Consider the following 13,964-nt stretch of genomic DNA (forward strand, 5'->3'; position numbering starts at 1 on the left):
AACAGATTGGGGAAGTAATGAAGTCAATGTTGCATGCATGACTATCACCGTAGTTTTAGCTGTTAAATTCGTGCACTAGAAAACTACGTGACAACAGTAGGACTATGGAAATGAATGGAGTAACTGATAAATCTAAACACAATAAAAGGTAACAAAACAAACACGTGTCACACACCCACTCATAGGGAGAGTATTGAAAAGTCAGTGTGCAAACATTGGAGGTACAAGTAGCGCATCGCTACGGTGACGGCCGCAATGCGCCCTGTCACACACTGTCACAGAGTAGTTGTTCTTGTGTTGCTGGGACAGCAATGTGCAACCACATTGTTGCACTACTTTACCAAACAGCCCACTACTCACAGCTTGGCATCAGTGCAGTTCCTCCAGTTCACAGCTGTACTGAAACGGAGCAGAGCTGGCATAAACCTAGAACAATGGTAATTCTAAATGAATTTGCTAATAAAATATATATAAAAATACAACTACTGGAAATGCAATAAACTAATAAATACAATGAGCATTTTTTTTTATATATAGGGAGTCAAGCCAGGTCCTATCAATAAAATGGTGGTTCTGTCTGCAAGACCCAAAGAGGATGCCAAATTACTCGCCCTCGCTCCTGTTTGAGGGACTACACAGTAGTCATGGTCTGGCGCTATTCCGGTCTCCATCTCCGAGTCCGAGTCTGACTCCGGTGCGGGACTCTCGGCCCGCGGACGCCGTTCCCAGACGCTCGGTCTCATAAATATTCGAATAGATATTATTATACTCCTTCTAGGCTCTATAAAATGGGTATTGGCGAAAACTATCTTTGTTGGAAATGCCAAATAGCTAAAGGCCCTTTGATGCATGCCCTTTGGGAATGCCCGGTGATTTCTGCTTTTTGGAGCAGTGTTTTAAGCTCCATGCAGGGTTGGTTACCCTGTAGTCTGCCCAAATCACCTAGACTGGGTTTACTTGGAGACAAAAGAGAAGTGCCAATGTTAAATAAACATACTTTTAGGGTGTTAAATACTGCTTTGGTGACATGTTCCCGACTCATTTTGAAATTTTGGAAGGACACTCATGCCCCAACACTTAGAATGTGGAAAGAAAGAATGACTGAAAATTCTGCGTGCGAAAAGATGTTGGGAAGACTACAACTTTATGAATGAAACCATGAAAGAACAATGGGACGATTTCTGCACCTACATGTCTACAATGTAATTTGGACATCAGCTGTTTACAAAGATTTACATTGAACCTCACTGTTTATATTGGTTTTGTTTTTTGTTTTATTTTATTTTATTATTATCATTCTTGTTGTTATTATTGTTGTTGTCTTCTTGATGTTGTTATTTTGGTTATTTTTTGTTAAAAAATGATAAAATTCAATAAATATTTGAATTATAAAATGTGTCATCTTTGTATGAGATAAAAACATTTAAATTAAGATAATAAACCCTGTAAACATGTTTTATTGTGTAATTGTTTCCTGGCGCTCTGCGTGTAGTTCCTGCTCGTGTCCACCAGAGGGCGCCATGACGTCACTCACCAGCAGAAACGCTTCCTCTGAATGTAGGTCAGAGGTCACAGTTAACAGAAGTTAAGAAGAAGGGATTTAACCAGTTGCATGGGGGAAAATATTTACAATATAAAATCGTGACCTTCACAAAATTTAAACTTATTTCCCTTATTTTAGATAAAAAAGAAAAAGAAAAAATACTAACAAATTCTAAATATTCAGAAAAAATAAATCCATAGAATAGCTTGTTGTGGTGAAGTTATGGAAGAACCATTTCCTTCTTTTCACATCCAACATCCAGCTAAATAATGAATAATATATAATAATAATAATAATAATAATAATAATAAATAATGCTCAGAATCCTTAGAATAACTTTTAATTTCATAATATCAAAGCATTGGGAAAACTGAACATTGAATAACAAATCAAAACATGACCAGAAGTGATCAAGATTGTGTTATAACTTTACAGAAAGGGAAGAAAAATTAATATTAGGCTGTTCAAAAATAGCAGAATTTACATTTTCACATTTACAAACTCAAACATTTACAGTTTAAACTGAAAAAATGTCTCAAGGTTTTTGCTTCACTTTGAATCATCACACTAATATTTAGCTGCATAACCATATTTCTGACGTTTTATTCAAGGCTTTGAATAATATAATATGAATACATTTACATTCAAATGATTAAAGGCACTATATCATAAATAGTGTAAGTACACAGTAAAGAGGCTTTTATCTAAATACTTGTATCTTTGGTGTATCTGCGTTTAAAGACAGTGATAGAGACAGTCAGGAGGACCAGAGAAGACCTGCAGAAGGACCCTGTGGAGGACTCAAACCAAAGCCACCGCGGTGAGGACTCAGCCTAAAGTCCCGGCTCTACCCGCTGAGCCACCAGGGCGCCGCTTCATTCACTGAGTTAGATAAAAAGATCAACTCCACATCTCAGCCTTTACTATTCTTCTACACACACAGGCAAGAAATGATCGTCTAAAGAGCAAACAGCTGGAATAAAACACCATAAAATAACTCAAACATTACATGAAGTGACCTTTTTACACAATATATGTCACACTTCACACCATCACAGCTAACTTCTGAATCTAAAATAAAGACTTCTAAGAGCATCATCATGTTGAGCTGGTCCTCTCTGCTCTACACACCTCTGGACCAGGAATACTGGACCAGTCTTACCAACAGGTCCACCATCAACTAGAACTGAAGACCACATCAACCAGCCTAACTGGGATAGAACACAGCAGAAAAGAACTGGAAACTAAATCAATGTTTCCAGCAACACAGACATCATCAAAGCCTCATTTCATCATTAGTGAACGTTCATTTGGCTCTGGAGCAAAACCTGCAGGAAAAACACAAAACAATATTTAATATATGTAATGAAACCTTCTTGTTCATATTTAAGCTGCACAATCACAGTTTTTTCACGCATGGCTGTAAAACTAGAGGCCAGAGTTAAAAAAAAAAACATAAAAAACTAAGCATAAGACTAAAATGAACTTGTTGGTTGGTTTCTTTTAAAACCAAAATGCAGATTTATCTCTCAGCAACACACTCAGATTTAATCTACTGCAGACTGCTGATATTTCAAGACTCAGACTTCTCTTTATTAATCTTTTTGGGATGACTCCCGCGCGTGGAAATTTAAAATTCCAGCATCAGTTTTTAACAAGACAAAAAGATAAAAAAAAGACAGTATAAAGACAACAAAATAACTAATAATAATAATAATAATAATAATAATAATAATAATATTTGTCAAATAAAGACAAAAAAGAGCATAAATTATTTTCAAAGTGTCAGTGTTGAGTCCAGTGTTAAAGTGATAAAGTGACCAGGTATTAATGTAAGTCCAGGTGTGTATGTGTGTATGTATGTAGTAATTTCATTAAGAAATGAGAAAAGTTTCCATGATGTTAGTTGAGACGCAGCAGCTAGATAACGAGGTGGAGACGAGGCTCCACTCGTTAAATGAGAGGACATCTTTAACGCTTTAATCAAAGTACTCACCAACTACAACTACAAGCTGAACGTGGAACATTTTATTTTTCTGAAGATCTTGAGGAAAACAGAAGTATTCTCCACTGTCAGCCTCTGTTGTATTTTTGATGATTATGGAGGCGTTCCCTTGTTTCAGTTCTTCTGGAAAAAATTTGACTCGACCTCGGAACTGTTCGTCTTGACCTTCGACCTCTTTACTCTGACCGTTGTTAAGAACACCTTCATACAGGAACACGTTTTTCTGACTTCCAACTGCCTCCTCGGGATATTTCTTCCAGTTAAACCCTTTTAACGTAAGGTCCACCTTGGGCCAGAGGCGGCAGGGTAAAATAACATCACGGCCTTCTTCCACTGTGATGACTTTTGGCCATAAAAAATAAAAACATGTATTAATCAATATGTTTACATGCAGAGTCATCTGTTTAATTATTAAAGGCAGAAAATAAATTTAAGCAGAATTAAATTCCACAAATGCAGTTTAGTTTTTTCTTCAGTATAATTATTTCTGCATTTTTTTGTAACACGACCAACATATTTTAACCATTTAAGCCTGTAGTGTATTATATTATTTACATACTCTACATCAAATATAATTAATCATTTTAGGAAAATGATTTAAGAATAAAATAAAATGATCTCCAGTACATTATAACATCCTGTAACAGTTGTATTAAATAATAATAAACTGACTTGATGGTCCTCTGGTGTAAATACCATCAGAATGATTAATGACTGAAGATAAAACTTCCTCAAAGACTCTAAACATGAGATATGTATAAATAATATATTATGTATAAATAATCTGTTGTGTTGTCTGCTCATCATGAATATGTTGATACAATTCATTATTTTAACTTACCTTTACTACGACGTAATGGGATGTAGCCCTTTTTTACAAGCACCATTAGAGCTAGAACACCAACAACAACAACAAGAGCAAGAACTATAAGAACAATCCACCAAGTGGAGAGCCCTGAAACAGAAGACAAAAAGTGAATGTTAGACTCAGAATATAACACAGATCATATCCAGCAGACTGGACATCACGGTCTACACAAAGAGGATGGAATGAATGCATATGCATAATATACAGGTGTTACAACCTCTCCAATAATCAAAACTAGCCAGTGCAACCCCCCAAAAACCTATAAGGATTTCCATTAAATAAATAAAAGACATTTGGACCATAACTTGTTGCAGAATAATTCACAAGAACACATTAAATGAAGTGTGTGATACGTTCAAAACGTATTAATTTTATTACTATTTTCAAACACTAATAGTTGAACTGCACAAAATCAACGGACCACAACGCCCCCCCCCCCCACCACAACTCAGTGATTACAACATCTGGAATCTGTCGCTGCAACTTCACATCTGTTCTCTCTCGCAGCACACAGCGGAGAATCTGCGCACATCGACATCTGCAACACTTTTTTGGGGGGGGGGAGGACAGCAGGGTTTCTATCGCCAGATGAGGGACAACTCTGTCCGCGTTATTTATGTAGCATGGTAGCTAGCGTTAGCTAACTAGCAGCCAGCCCACTTCTAAATACTGTAAATACCTTTTAATTATCTCAACACTTGTTAACAGTCCAACTGAAACACTGGGGGGGGGGGGCTCCAGGTCCTGCAGACGGACCGCCATCAGTGGGGATTGGCCAGCGAGCTGATCGGAGCTCCAGCGGGACACGGATACCCCCCCGACCTGAATCGGTGCAGGCAACACGGAGTAGCTGCAGCTACGTGTATAAGTGTTTGTCATTTTGAAAATGGCCCACCCAAAATACTGTCTCTGCCTCTGCCACTGCTTCACACACACATTTTTAAAAGTATTCATAGATAAAACGAGGATGAGGAAGAATCTTACCACTAAAATACACAGAGATCTCATTAGAAACCTGATGGCTGATGGTCTCCTGTGTTGCCACACAGCGATAGCGGTCGGTCTGGATCACAGTAGTTCTGAGAGTGATGTAGAAAAGGTTTCCTATTCGTTCCACCTGGGTCTTCTCAGCAGGAAGTGTGTTTCCAGCACTGTCCCGCCACTCTACTTCAGGTTCTGGATCACCGTGAACCTCACACTGCAGCAGAGACCGGTCCTTTGTTTGATTAAGTATAGTGACATGTGGTTTTGGCGCCGCACCTGAACACAGTATGAACAACTCACTAGCGGACCATCAAAGCATTAAAACATTCATATTGGGATGTTCTCATCTATTTTCTTCACTATGGGAATTAAAGTGTTAGAGAAACAAGAGACACACACACACACACACACACACACACACACACACACACACACACACACACACACACACACGTCTTCCTGGATGAGTGAATTTCTGACTGTTTTTTTTCATAAGGATTAACAAAATTTACCAGTGCACAATAAAGACAATTTTAAGTTACTGCCATTATAAAAATTGTAAAAAGGAAGATTTTTAAAAACATTTTTGAATTATTAACATTTACACAAACTTAAAACTGACCGTGGTGTGTAAATGTCTCCAATTTTAAGTGATTAATTAATACAGTACGGCTGCACAAGTAATCACATTTTAATTGCGATCACGATTTTGACTTCCCACGATCAAATTTGCGTGATCGAGCGATTGTTTTTTTAAAGCGTCATTTCATAGAACGCTCCGGGTTTTTTGCAAAGCCAATCTCCTGCTCCGTAAACCCCTGTCAGATCCTGAGCCGGTCCGAGTAGTTCCCTGCACCGGGCAGCTTAGTTTCTAGATGTAGACAGTCCCAGAGGACAGAGTAACGGGAGGAGAATTCAACAGATAGCAGTCGGTAATACGTCGTTCTCAAGGTTTACCAGTTTACCAAAACACAACATTTTGTTCCGTCTGTCATTTTTCAGACAACAGCAGTGACCAGTGCTAGTCGGTGCTAGTTAGCATCTGTTAGCTGTTAGCTCCTCTAGGACGCACCAGTGCTAATGTCCTCGCATTCGCTGCAATGCTGTTTATATGGATATGGTTTAATTTAACGTTACATTTATTATTATTATTTATTAATCCTTTATTTAACCAGGAAGTCCCATTGAGATTCAGAATCTCTTTTACAAGAGAGACCTGGCCAAGGTAGCAGCCAAATCACAACACATACATAAACACCAAGTTACATTTTCAAGATAAAAAAGTACAAAATGTTAAAAAACACAATTAGACTCTCAAGAAAAACAAGAACATATCTCCATCACAACCTTCTTTACAATAGTTTTAAATTCATTAATGGACATAAGGGTTTCTAACTTCAGTACTTTCTGTAGATTATTCCACCCCCAAGGTGCTGAATAATAGAAAGCAGTTCTTCCTAATTCGGTTGCAACTCGTGGCACGTTAAACAGCAACCACTTTGAAGAGCGTAGCTGATAGGTACCTGAGCAGACAGAGAGGAGATTACAGAGGTACAGTGGAAGTTTGCCAAGTATAGCTTTATAAATAAAGATATACCAGTGTTGTTGTCTACGAATTTTAAGGGATGTCCAACCAACTAAATCATAAAGAATGCAGTGATGGGTGAGGGACTTTGTATTTGTTATGAATCGTAGTGATGCATGGTAAACTGAATCAACATGCCGCAAGATGGAAGATGCGGCATGCATGTACAATATATCTCCATAATCAATTACAGACAGAAAAGTAGCTTCCACAAGTTTCTTCTTGGCACTAAAAGTAAAACAAGATTTGTTTCTGAAATAAAAGCCAAGCTTTACTTTAAGCAATTGACCAAAGCAATAATATGTTCATTGAAGGAGAGCTTATCATCTATCCATATCCCCAAGTAAATGTAAATGTGCTGTATTTATATAGCGCTTTTCCAGTCTTAACAACTGCTCAAAGCGCTTTTACATCTACAGGGAACATTCACCATTCACACACATTCATACACTGTGGCCGGGGCTGCCGTACAAGGTGCCACCTGCTCATCAGATAAACACTCACACACATTCACACTCCATTGCGCAGCACCAGGGGCAACTCAGGGTTCAGTGTCTTGCCCAAGGACACTTCGACAATGACTGCAGGGGCGGCTCTACCACTGAGCCACAGCCGCCCCACAGTACTTGTATGAAGACACTCTGTCAATTGATTTCCCATCTAAGGACAAGAGGCCATAATTGTCAAGTAGCTGTTTTCCAGCTTTTGAGAAGACCATAAACTTTGTTTTCTGTGTATTTAAAACCAGTTTTAGACTCAATAATGTATTTTGCAATGTCTGAAAAGCAGTCTGAAGTTCCTGCACTGCTGCTGAAATGGTGGAAGCCTGGGTGTAAACCACTGTATCATCAGCAATATAAGTGTAATTTGGCTTGAATATCTCTATCTAAATCATTAATAAAAATTGAAAACAGAATCGGTCCTAAGATTGATCCTTGAGGGACACCTTTGGATATCTTAAGAAAATCAGATTTATAACCTTCAGCATAAACACATTGAGTACGATCTACAAGATAATTTTCGAACCATGCAACAGCCTTTTCACTTAAACCAACTGAGCTTAGTTTGGTCAGTAACAATCCATGATCAACTGAATCAAATGCCTTAGAAAGATCAACAAATAATGCAGCAGAGTGTTGCTTCTTATCTAAAGCGCCAATAATATCATTTGTCACTAATGTAGCAGCGGTGATAGTGCTATGGCCACTTCTGAACCCTGACTGAAAATTATTGAAAATATTTTTGTCAGCTAAGTACTGTTTTAACTGTATATCCACAAGTGATTCCAAGATCTTTGACAGAACAGAGAGTTTTGATATTGGACGGTAATTATTCAGTTCTGATGAGTCTCCACCTTTATGTAGAGGGAGAACATAGGCTGCTTTCCAACTTTTGGGAATGGAGTTGGAAAGAAGACTCAAATTAAAAATATGCGCTATAGGCTCAGCAATCATATCAGCTGACACTTTTAACAGAAAGAAATCCAGATTATCTGGACCTGCAGACTTTTTGTGATCAATGTCTCTGAGAGCTTTATGAACTTCTGACACTGAAATCGGTTTAAAATGAAAGTGTTCCCGATTTACATTTACATTTTTAGTTTCAGATGCTGACATGGCAGGACATGGGACAGATTTATTGACGGTTTGATCAAATATGAATCCCGCCTGAATAAAGTGTTTATTAAACTGATTGACTATAGCTGCTTTGTCTTTTATTTCATCTGAACCAATGAGAATCTGTTCAGGGAGGTTTGAGGTCACACGTGCACCTGACAAGGATTTAACTAACTTCCAAAACTTTAAAGGGTTGTTTAAGTTTTCTGTGACTGACCTCAAATAAAACTCAGATTTGGACTTTCTAATCATCAAAGTACACTTGTTTCTAACAGTTCTAAATGCAGTCCAATCATCAGAGGAGTTGGAGAATCTAGCTTGTGCCCACATTTTATTTCTCAAACAGATTAGCTCTGATAGGCTGTCTGAGAACCAAGGGTTGTCCTTACCACTGATCCTAAACTTTTTGATTGGTACATGTTTATTTACGATGGAAATAAAATTTGAATGAAAAAATTTCCATGCCATTTCAGCATCCGAAAACAAAGACACCCTACTGAGATCACTGTGATACAGATCATGCAGAAAAGCCTGTTGTTCAAAACTTTTAAAATGTCTTTTTAGGATGATACGCGATTTTACCTTGGGAATTTTTGTATTTCTTACACAAGCGACTGCACAATGGTCACTAACGTCATTACAAAATACGGCCGTTGAGGTATATTTATAAGCAGAGTTTGTAAAGATTAAAATGGGTCTTTATCAAGAGAGAAATGTAAATGATCAAAATGAGCACAAAGAGATTAAGATTAATTTGTTACTGCTTGTGAAATTTTAGCCACTTAAAAATAAGTTTTATTATATTGCAGACATATTTAAACGTTAAAAAAAGAGTAAAAAAATAAAAAATACTCACCAATAACATCAAGCTTAATGTAGAATGTTTGACGTGGATGAAGATTTGGAAAATCACAGCTGTAGACTCCACTGTCGGCCAGCCTCGTAGTTCTGATGGTTATGGAGGCGTTGCCGTGTTTCAGTTCATCTTGAAAATGAGAGACTCGATCTTTGAACTCTTCACTCTGACCAACTAGACCGTTGTTGTAATGTTTGCCTTCAACATACAGGAACACCTCCTTCAGACCTTCATATTTCTTCCAGTCAAAGAGTCCAGACGTAATGTCCTCCTTGGTCCTGAGAGAGCAGGGTAACACAACATCACTGTCTTCTTCCACTCTGATGACCTTTGACGGCTCTGGAAGATAAAATGAAGTATTAATCAGAATGTTTACTTCGTAGTGATTAATTAAGCAATATTACACAAGAGGGTATAATTTAACGTAAAGCTCCTTGGTACCATAGCAACATCACTGTAGTGCCAGTATTAAGACATTACATCAAACCATGGAGTGTTGTTGGAGCCATTCCAACACTTTGTTTTGTTTATATTCCACGTTGGTTCTGTTAATTAATCTGCAGTTTAATGTTGGAGCACTGGGTGGAGCATTGCCTTTAGGAAGGCATAAAGGTAATCAGCCACAGGTACACAGGTGTGTGGAGAAAGGGGAACGCATACAGCTTTCACCCTGTCAGTCCTGTCAGGTTTGTCACTGATTTGTGTTTAAAGGTAAACGAATGGAACTATACCAGAAATGAAATGGACCAATGATTGTGCGACGGTGAGCAGGCCGTCATGAGAATAAATGGGTCACAGCTCCGAAATCAGACAGATTATGGATGTTGATTATTGGCACGCAGAACACGTCCAAGCAAGTTCTCCCCTGGTCCCCCCTCATTGGCCTAATGTAGAAGTTGATAAAAAAAAAATCGTGTAATATTTAGGGCTTTAATCTCCCAGTCGACAAGTCGATTTATTGGTCGATACGTTCTGGGTCGACCAAAATTCAGATTGGTCGATTTTTTTGCCGTGTTATTTCATCAAGAGGGAGCATAGACTGTGAGGTGGAAGCACTTATTGCTAAGGGGGTGTTTTTAGAGCAACCCTGTTTCACAGGTAACAGTCTGTCTTCAGAACCCCCCCCTTGTTTTCACTTGTTTTGGATTAGCCCGACCCACTGGGGACAGACTAAAGAAAGAACTAGAAAGCCTTGTTTTGGTGGTTTGTTGAATATTTATTTAATTGTGAGTGTTTAATTTCCAGTCAGTCCTCCTCTCCCATGTCGAAGACATCGCCAGTGTGGCAGCATTTTACAGAGATAGATAATGGAAAAAAGGTTGAATGTAAAGTTTGCAAGCAACAGTTTGCATATCGCAGCTGGACTACAAACATGGCGTATCACCTAAAAACGGTAAGCTAACAGTCTGCGTTAGGTTGCCCTGTCTGTTTTCAGCAGGCTATATGAACATATCAGAATTGGCATATTTCATAGTCTAATAATCGTTTTATAACTACCGGCGCACCCACCCGCAATGACGTTAGCGTTCCCCAGACCCCCCCTCAGACCCCGCTGGATGTCAAGCCTCTACCATGAAGCCTGGCACCAGAACACTGGCGCTGGAATGGCAACAGGTAGCAGCTGAGTGCAGAGTGCAGAGTGAGAGTGTTGTTGTTTTTTAACATTTTTAACCTGGTTTTAGCGTTGTTCTTGAGTAGATCTGTGTGTGACGGTAACAACAATGGCTCACCTCAGTTGACAGGTTGTTTTATCCTTTTTACGCTGTTATGCAAACTTTTGGGGGTACTCTGTGTACACCAGGAGTCCCTCCATTACACCCGTGAGTTTCTCTTGTTCCTGCGTAATTCTGATGCGGGCATCGTGGAACCCCCGGCGGCTCTTCCACCAGAGATCATCCGGTTGGTAGCCACCCCTCCCGCAGAGAATCAGAGTTGGACATTCAGGACAGGAGTGAGGAAAAGGGGGCGACGCGGCGGCGTACGGCAAAGACTGAAGGCCATCGTAGGATACCTCTTCCTTCAATCATCCTCGCCAACGTCCAGTCCTTTCGGAACAAAGTGGACGAGCTCCAGGCGAAAGTAAAGTTCCTTTCGGAGTATAGAAATGCCTGTCTCCTCGCCTTGACAGAGACATGGCTCAAAGAACAGGATCCACTCTCTGATCTGGAGATGGACGGGTTTGGAGAACCTGTCCGTCTTGACAGAGACTCCACAGTGACGGGTAAATCACTCGGTGGAAGCTTATGTCTTTATATAAATTAGAAATGGTGCAATATGGTGATCGTGAAGAGAAACACTGTGTACCCCTGATATCGAACTTCTGTCTGTGTCTTTACGCCCTTTTTATCTGCCCAGGGAATTCCCACAGATATTCGTCACACTTGTTTACATTCACCCGAAGGCTAACGCAGATTTAGCAACTCGGGCTATGGTGAAGTGCGTGCAGCGGCTCCAGGGGATTTCACCTGAAGCACCAAACTTCATCATGGGCGATTTTAATCACTCTAAAGCAGGGAAGTCCCTGTGTAACTTTTATCAATATGTCACCTGCGCAACACGACGGACCAACAGTCTGGACCTCTGTTATGGATCCGTCAAAGGTGCTTATAAGTCTTACAGCAGAGCTCCACTCAGCATGTCTGACCACAACTCTGTTTATTTGGTTCCGTCTTACAAACCGGCACTGAAGAGAAACAAGCCGAAACGAAAGTTAGTTTCGGTTTGGTCAGAGGACTCGATCCAGTGTCTACAGGAATGCTACAGCTGCACTGACTGGGATCTATTCAAAAACAAATGTAAAGATATTGATGAGCTCACACAGACTATTTCTGCATACATTACCTTCTGTGAGGACTTAGTCATCCCTCGTAAATCCATTTCCGTATAACCAAATAATAAACCATGGGTCTCTAAATCTGTCAAAAGCATAATTAATCAACGAAATATTAGTTTCAACCAAGGTAACATGACTCAATATAGAGTGCTTCAAAAGCAAGCTAAATAAGAACTTAAGCTTGCAAAACTTAATTACAGGGACAAAGTTGAGAACATGCTGAGCACAGGCAACTCACGTCCTGCATGGGAGGGTGTGAAGGCAATGATGGGGATGCAAACTAAGAAGTCTCTGATCTCCCTCAATGGCATGTCAGACCTTGTCCTCTCAAATGAGTTGAACACTTTTTATAATCGTCTTAATATTCATGATTTTAGTGAGAAGCTGTCAGTTTTTAATAACGTTGCCCCTGGGCAGGGTATAGTCCAGGTTGACAGAAACAAGGTCCTGTCTCTCTTCAGAGGCATAAACGAAAGGAAAAGTCCTGGTCCCGACGGCATTGGAGGCTGTATATTAAAGAAATGTGCTGAACAGCTGGCAGACATTTTTTGTTTTATTTACAAAATGTCTTTACATCTCCACACTGTTCCTCGCCTTTGGAAAGACTCAATTATTGTTCCAGTGCCTAAAAAAAAGGCTCCAGAGTCTCTCAATGACTTTAGGCCTGTGGCACTCACGTCCTTCTCTATGAAGACGTTAGAGAAGATCGTGAAGGATGAACCTTTGAACTCTGTCCAGGATCTACTGGATCCGTTTCAGTTTGCCTACAGACCAAACCGGGGAGTGGAAGATGCAGCATGTACTCTTTTTAACTTGATCCATACCCATCTTGAGAGTGCTAAGAGCTTTATGCGGCTGCTATTTTATTGACAGCTTTTAATTGCATCCAACCACATATTTTAGCAGGGATTTTAAAGACTACTTTTAATATTGACCCTTATCTTATCTCTTGGTTGATGAACTTTTTAACTTACAGGTCTAAACGCGTGAGAGTGAATAGCATTTTATCTGATGTCCTCTTTTCCTCCACTGGTTCCCCTCAGGGCTGCGTCCTCTCAGCCATTTAATTTATTTTATATACTAATGCATGCCAAAGCCAGCACACCAGGCGTCATATCATTAAGTTTGCTGACGACTCGGTAATAGTGTCGCTGCTAACTCACAACGCCCCCGAGCATGGCGCTATTTTAAATGATTTTACAAAGTGGTGGAAGTCGACTTTTATTAACATTACCGTGGCAGAAACTAAAGAAATGATTTTAGAAAGAACCCCCCCACCCTCTCTCCTACTCTCATTAATGATCAAGCCATTGAAGTGGTGAAGCAATACAAATACCTTGGTATTATAATCTATGACAAACTCACCTTCGAGCCACAGGTTGACGCTGTCTGTAAGAAGTCCCATCAAAGCATGTTTTTTTATCGTAAACTTCGCAATTTTAAGGTTGATAAGACTTTTATGAGGATGTTTTATTGTTGTTTTATTGAATCTATTCTTTCTTTTGCCATTGTGAGTTGGTTTGGGTCCCTCACGCTTAAAAACAACAACAGGCTGCAATATATAGTTAAGGTGTGTGGCAAGATCTCCCAAAACCAGAGATTCAGTCTGCCTAAATGTAGGACAAACAGACATAAAAACTCTTTTGTCCCAGCTGCTATAGGCTTTTTCAACAA

General features: G+C 39.5%; 1 protein-coding gene across 1 annotated transcript in view; it reads right to left on the bottom strand.

The window, feature by feature from the left end:
• The window catches only part of LOC117943375 (V-set and immunoglobulin domain-containing protein 1-like), a 140,546-nt gene that overhangs the window by 103,350 nt on the left and 23,232 nt on the right, over positions 1 to 13,964 (bottom strand). Inside the window, exons 4-5 of the mRNA XM_034869458.1 lie at positions 9,458 to 9,796; positions 5,401 to 5,676 (exon numbers count right to left, since the gene is read on the bottom strand). Of these exons, the coding sequence (XP_034725349.1) occupies positions 5,401 to 5,676; positions 9,458 to 9,796 (615 nt within the window). The remainder of the gene's footprint in view (positions 1 to 5,400; positions 5,677 to 9,457; positions 9,797 to 13,964) is intronic.

Source organism: Etheostoma cragini, chromosome 4, assembly GCF_013103735.1.
Source record: "Etheostoma cragini isolate CJK2018 chromosome 4, CSU_Ecrag_1.0, whole genome shotgun sequence".
In the NCBI taxonomy this organism is placed as follows: domain Eukaryota; kingdom Metazoa; phylum Chordata; class Actinopteri; order Perciformes; family Percidae; genus Etheostoma; species Etheostoma cragini.